The sequence below is a fragment of the Sarcophilus harrisii genome, chromosome 2 (genome assembly GCF_902635505.1).
Source record: "Sarcophilus harrisii chromosome 2, mSarHar1.11, whole genome shotgun sequence".
In the NCBI taxonomy this organism is placed as follows: domain Eukaryota; kingdom Metazoa; phylum Chordata; class Mammalia; order Dasyuromorphia; family Dasyuridae; genus Sarcophilus; species Sarcophilus harrisii.
The window spans coordinates 217932268-217939442 of NC_045427.1; the positions used below are offsets into that span (position 1 = coordinate 217932268).

A 7175-nucleotide genomic window follows, 5' to 3' on the forward strand; every position below is an offset into this window, starting at 1 on the left:
CACACACACACACACACATACACACACACACACACACCCTGGGGAAAGGAATTTTTCCCAGACCTTCTCATTATTTTGCTTGAAGTATTTCTTGGATTGTTTACATAACCATCTCTTCTTTCTTACTCCCCTCTGACCTTTAGGCAACACCAGGACCTAGTTATTTTTTTGTTCCTATTTTGTTTCCATTCATTGATTTCTGTTCCTTAGCCATTTTCTATGGTTGCATTTGACATATACATAGAATAGCTCTTGGGGGTTGTTAGGTGTTGCTATAATGCACAGAGTGCTGAGCCTGGTGTTAAAGATTCTAGAGTTCAAATCCAGCATTTGACATTTACTAGCTATATAATTCTTGGCAAATCATTTAGTCCTGTTTGCTCAGTTTCCTCATCTGTAAAATAAACTGGAGAAGGAAATAACAAACCATTCCAGTATCTTTGCCAAGAAAACCAAAATGTTCAGACACAACTGAACAACAAATGTTCCCTATTATCAAAGAGATTTTCTTTAATTGAAGAAACCTAGACTGTGGGAGGGGAGGGGCATGAATGTGTGATTTTAGTCCAAACACACTTAGTATTAATTGAGGCAGCTCACTCTGAAATGTCATTTTTTTAAATGAACTTTGGAATAATTTTGTTCTTAAGAAAAAAGATCTATAATCTATATAGTGTACCCATCAAAAAGTATTAGGAGGAGTTGACAGAAAAAGAAGCCCCAGGGAGAAAGTCTTGCAAAACTAAGAAATAATCTCACACTAAGACTCAGAGAGGTATTTGAAAGAAGACTCACAGGGAGATTAGCTTGCCTCCTCCCAGGTTATGCTCTCCTGTCAGCAGAGCAATCTTTTCCATGAATTGGAAAACTCTAGGTCCCTATATCTTTTTTAAAAATAATAATAATAATAGCGTTTCATTTTCAAAATACATGCAAAGATAGTTTTCAACATTTGCCCTTGCAAAATCTTGTGTTCCAAATTTTTCTCCCTCCCTCCTTACCTATCCCCTCCCCTAGACGGCAAGTAATCTAGTATAGGTTAAACAATATATTTCTAAATATATTTCTTTCTATATTTATCATAATGCTCAAGAAAAATCATATCAGATCAAAAAGGGGAAAATGAAAAAGAAAGAAAAAAAACAAATAACAAAAAAAGTGAAATCACTATGTTGTGATCCAGAGTCAGTCCCCATGGTCCTTTTTCTGATTGCAGATGGCTCTCTCCATTACAAGTCTATTGGAATTTGGGCCCCTAGATCTAAGGAATTCTATGGGATGGGCCTGTGGGTATAATTGTTAGGACTCTGGCCTGCTCCATAACTCCTGGACCTTTACCTTCTGGTAGCTGCGCATATCCTGGTAGAGTCATTAGACTCTCAGTTCCACACAATAGCACCATGAAGATTTGTTTTTGCATGTATTTTTAAAAATTTCTTCAATATCTATATCTATATCTATAAATATCTATAATATCTATAAATATTGGCCTAGTTTCTGTGATTCTGTACTCAAATACCTACCAAGCTGATTAATAATGGCCATTTGGGAACCTTATATTTCTTCCTATTCAATAGTATCCAGCTCTCTGTAATACCATTAGGGATTTTCTTGGAAGAGATTCTGGAGTGGTTTGCCATTTCTTTCTCCAGTTCATTTAACAGATGAGGGAAATGAGGCAAACATAGTTAAGTGACTTGCCTAGAACCATTTAGCCAGTAAGTGTCTGATGTCAGATTTGAACTCAACTTTATCCACTGTGCCATCCATGTATCCATCAAGCTGTACAGGTGTTACTTTGTGCCAGTTGTCATTTTATTTTAGGGAAAGAAACCCTGAAATAGTCCTTACCTTCTAGGAGATTATATTTTTTCACTTGGCACAAAATAAGCCCTTAAGAAAAGTTTGTGGATTGATTGATAGAAATGTAAGTACAAGTAGGATTTACTCCCTGGATCACTCACTTTCCTGGAGACACACAGATTACCTCTTCTGTTCTGTGTTCTAGGATTGGAGATTCTCTTTTTTCTCTTCCTCCCTCTTTTCTAATTTGCTCTTCCCTTCTCCTCTATTAGGAGCCAGTTACTAGAGTCCAGGATTCATTTAACTATTTAGTTATATTTTGAAGCTATAGTAATAATAAAGATACAAACAATTCTTCTGAATATCTCAGAGCATACTTTCTTCTATCCCACTATGTCTCTGGGGACATTGGACTCAATTTGGGCATAACCTTGGTCCCACCTAATTCATATCCAAATGCAGCATGACCTCAGGATGAGCTATTTCTCTTACCAGTGGGCTGAGTCTTCAAGGTCATACTTTGTTCCTCTAAGAAGAATACTGAGCTGACTACAAGACCTTGTTGTTGGGAAGCCTGGACTTACTCTCCTGGCCTTTCAAAAGTCACAGACTTGGGAGACTCCAATTTCTACACATAGAAAGGAAAGGAGCCAGTGTATAGGTCAAAGCCTCTACTGGGAAAAGGTCTCAGTAACTCTGCTCCTTCCAGCACTGTCTCTCACTGAATGCCATCATTAAAGGACTTAAGTCCCCAGAGACTAGCAGAAGAGAACAAAGGAAGAGATTTGGCCCAAGATCAAGAGAGGCCTTTGAAGATGCTTTTTTTTTTTCCTAAAAAAACCTGATCTGAAAAAGCCTTCTTAAACATGTGGTTATATGATGGTGTATGCTCACAGTCTCTCCAAGGCATTTTGAGTCCACAACATCAAGACTCTCCCAGCAACTTCCTTGTCTCTGCCATGGCAGGAAATTAAATCAGCCACTCATACTAAAAAATACTGCACATATACCAATCCCCTATTACAAAGAGAGAAAGAAAGACAGAGACAGAGAAACAGAGACAAAGACACACACACACACACACACACACACATGCACACACATAGACATTTTCTAATGTACATATACCTACATATATGTGTATGTACATATACATGTGTAGGATATGTGTGTAGACATATATATGTCTACACATATAGATATATACACATCTGTACACATGCAAATAGATGTATAATATGTATTTATGTATAATGTATATGTGATTTGTGTGAATGAATAAAAGAACAGAACACTAGGGACCAGAGGGATCAGTAGAAATTTTTTACAGGACATGATTCTCAAGCTGAGCTCTGAAGGAACTTAAGTAACATTGGACCAGAATTTTAAAATTCTTATGCCAAGTCTGGAAGTATTGAACTTTGCTCTTAGGCAGTGCACTCCCCAACTCTGGTTCTCAGTTTTCTCATCTTTAAAACAAAGGAATCCCACTAGATGGCCTCTGTTGTCTTACCCTTTCTGCTCAGGTTCTATATGACCTTAGTCAGAATTTTTGTTGAAGAGTGAAACTAGAAGGGCAATTGAGTAAAAGAGCACAGAGTGGACACAGATTGTAGGAAAGAGGATATTATTTGAAGACAAAAGTGAATGCCTCCTCTTTTCCTTCCTTTTCTTTCCTTGTGATTCTCCAATTGTTATAAAGCCAATTTTCAAGGCCAGGTCCTTATTCAAAAAAAAAAAAAAACAATAGGAACTCTTCTAGGCTTTTAACTCATCAAATTAACTACTAAAATGGGACTACGTACCTATTTATCTCTTTGTTACTACAGAATTATATTGTCTTCTTTTGCTATAAATGTTTATTGATGTCTTTTGCTGTTTTTTACATCACTGAAATTTCTCCCAGTATTCCTTCTCTTCTCTCACCCAGACAGTCATCCCATGTAACAAATAGTATTGTTTTTCTAATGTAAGAATTGAATATTCTTGTGTCTACAATATTATCTCTATGGATCAAAATAATATTGTGTTGAATCTGGAATCATAGTAAAATTTCATTTTTGCAATTGTGACCTTGAGTAAGTTGCTACATCCCTGATGACTTCAATTTCCTTATTTGTAAAATGCAGTGGTATTGATGCGGTTTGAATCCCCTTGATTCCCGATCAGGGAACCAAAAAAGACGTGGTTTGAATGCTCTCAATTCCTGGTGGTCAAGGGGTTAGTGGCAATAAGAGAGTTGTTACAATCCCCTTAATTGGTCACAGAAATAAAAGTGAAAGAATTCACTTATTCCCAAATTATTAGTTGCAAAATGAAACTTTATTGTTGGACAGAAACCAGTTTGCTAAGGGACTGACTTCCATAGTGGCAAAGATCTAGTAGGAAATGGAATTTTACACTGAGATAATCAGCAGGCAGGGTCCTAGCCATCTGCAAAGAGCTTAGCTCTAGGAAGTTGTTATTTTGGGTATCTTGGGGGTAGGGTCTGGGACAGCTGGATCTGATCAGACCAGGATTCCTCAATTGAATGAGAATTTAGAATTTCTATGGGAGTTGATTTGCTCCTGAATAGTATTGCTTTTCTTATCCTGGGAGGATGGGCTCTGTCTGGACTCCTTGGTGCCTGGGAGATCCTGATCTTTGAGATCAGAAAAGGGGACACAATCGCTAAGAGTGATAATCTTAAGGGGAACAGTTCCCCTCCCCTTTCAGTATGATTCAATGACTTCCGAGTATACTGCTGTTTTTCAATATATGATCCATCTTCCATGCTTATTGGAAGATTCAAATGGGGACATAAGGGTACAGATCTAGCCTTGGAAGGTACCTTAGAAGCCCTCTGGTCTAATCCCCTCATTTTATTGTTGAGGAAAAAGAAGCTGGACAGGTAGAGTGATTTGGTTGAGATCACACAAATAACACAATAGAAATGGGACAGAACCAGTATTCTTTCTCCGGCACTATGATACCTCCTTTTGTAAAATCTTAAAGTGGCTTCACTGACTTCTCTGGTTCTTGTTTTCCAGACTAGAAAATGAAGATCTGCAAGGAAAAATGACTTGGCAAGGCAAACTATAGCAAGTCTTTTGGCTGATCTAGGACTCCATCAGAAGAGATGAGCTCAATGGAGCTTCTTTCTATTGGAGTATTCTTCACTTTGTCTCCATTATCTTTTCAGGGAGTGGCAGAGGTTGAACTGGAGAAGGATCTCAACCGTACATTCAAATTAATTTTCCGAGCAAGTGATGAGAAAAATGTATGTATGTTTTTATATTCTGCATTCAGGGACTATTGAAGGGAGCAGGAGACTGTGGGATGGAAACTGGTGGCTGACTTGTCTCTGCAGGAGGAAACAGGAAGCAGAATATGGAGGATCTGATCTGCCCTTCTGTAGTCTTTTACCAAAACAAAACAAAACAAAAAAACCCTGTACTTTTATTAGCTCTGTTATTAAACAAATCATCTAATCCTCTATTTTGTTCTTGCCTGAACCATCCCTGGATAAGAGGGAAATCCTGCCATTTCTGATCACTGTGGAGTGGAGTGAGATGATAACAGTGAGGGTTTTGCTATTATCTACCCTAAGATTCTTTTTTTTTTTTTTTTTTGACAGACAGCCAATAAATGTCTTAGGAAACATTTGAACTCAGATCTATCTGTCTCCAGGGATGATATGACATTTAGCTGCCCCACCTACCCTAATGTCAACCAGGAGACTACAGAATGGTGTGATGGAAAGAATACAGATTTACAATCATCCATTTTGGGTTTGAAATATTGGCTTTGCCACTCCCTAGTTGCATTAACTTAGGCAAGCCACTTAACTTCTTGTTTTCTCTCCAATAAAATTATATGACTTCTTAGATTGCTTCTAGCTCCAAGGCTAAAAAATTGTTCTTTAATTCGCATTCAAAGTAATTTATCCATATCTTTGAAACCCTTCTTCTAATCTTATTTTCTCTAATTGTTTTTACTACTTTATACTTATTCTCTTTTTTCTAAGAGTCCCTTCAGTTACTAAATTGTATTTGCTTTAGAAATAAATGATCTTAAAATTAAAAGGAAACTTGAGTCCATATCCCAAGAATCTAGTCAGATTCTCATTCTCCAAGTGAAGCAATTCAGATCTGCAGACTGTATTATTTGGGCTAGAGGTGAGATCTCTGGTTAAAAGGGCATAGGGTTTTAGTTACTTTCTTATCAGAATTCTAAATTGTCTTCCAGAATTAGTAGACCACTTCATAGCTCCACCAACAAAGTATTAATGTACCTGTCTTTCCATAACCTTTCTAACATTGATTATTCTCATCTTTTGTCATCTTTGCCAGTTTTCTGGGTGTAAGATGAAACTTCAAATTTACTTTGACTTTCCTTCCTCTTATCATTATTGATTTAGGACAGTCTTTTACAGTTGCTAATCATTTGTAATTCTTTTGAGAAGCCTTTGTTCACATCCTCTAATGACATCCATTCTGGAATAATTCTATATAGTTATTAGGTGTTCATAGTACCTTTGATATTTTAGGTCCTTATCAAAGATTTTTGATTCAAAGATTTTCCCCCCAATTGGCCACATGCTTATCCTAATTATATTGATTTTGTAAGTGCAAAAAAATTTTTAGTTTCATATAATTGAAATTACCTTTTTTATTGTTTGTGATCACCTTTGTCCTTTATTTGAGCTGTGAAAATTACCTGATCTGATTCTCTCTTTCCTTCTCTCTTTCCTTTTTCTTCTCTCCTCTTTCCTTTCTCCTTTCTTCTTTCTCCCTCTCTCTCTCTTTTTCTATCTCTGTCTTTCTCTTTTAATGATGTGGTCTTTAAAATTCAGACTGAGTATACATCCTCAGCATATAGAATAAAGATATTGGTCTAACCCTAATTTCTGCCAACCTGTCACCTTTTCTAAAGGAGTTACTTTTTGTTTTTTATATTTCTTTCAGTATCTCAGACTTGAAAATCTTCTTGAAAAAGGTGAGAAACATCATTAGCAGGGTATGATAGGAAGAGTCAAAATCTGTGAGAAATGTCTCCTCAAATTTTTTTTCACCCTCACATCTCTCTTCACATTTTGACTATAGTGACCTTTTGGGCTCCCCTAATTTTTTGTTATTATTGTTTTTGATCAGTCATTTCATTCATGTTCAACTCTGTGAATCCGTTTGGAATTTTCTAACTTTCTAAGCAAAGTTAACTGGAGTGGTTTGTCATTTCTTTCTCCAGCTCATTTTACAGATGAAGAGCTGAGGCAAATGGGTTAAGTGATTTGTTCAGGCTCACTTGGCTTTTAAGTGTCTGAGGCCAGATTTGAACTCAGGAAGAGAAGTCTTTCTGATTCTAGGCTTGGCATTCTATCTACTGTGCTATCT

At 36.8% G+C, this 7175-nt stretch overlaps 1 protein-coding gene across 1 annotated transcript in view; it reads left to right on the plus strand.

Annotated features, from left to right (window-relative positions):
- Nucleotides 1-5378, plus strand: part of LOC100931720 (bifunctional epoxide hydrolase 2-like) — a 35747-nt gene extending 30369 nt beyond the window's left edge. The window contains 1 exon segment of the mRNA XM_031949267.1: nucleotides 4985-5378. Within this exon segment, the coding sequence (XP_031805127.1) occupies nucleotides 4985-5101 (117 nt within the window). The 3' untranslated portion in view covers nucleotides 5102-5378.
- Nucleotides 5379-7175: the final 1797 nt, after the last annotated feature.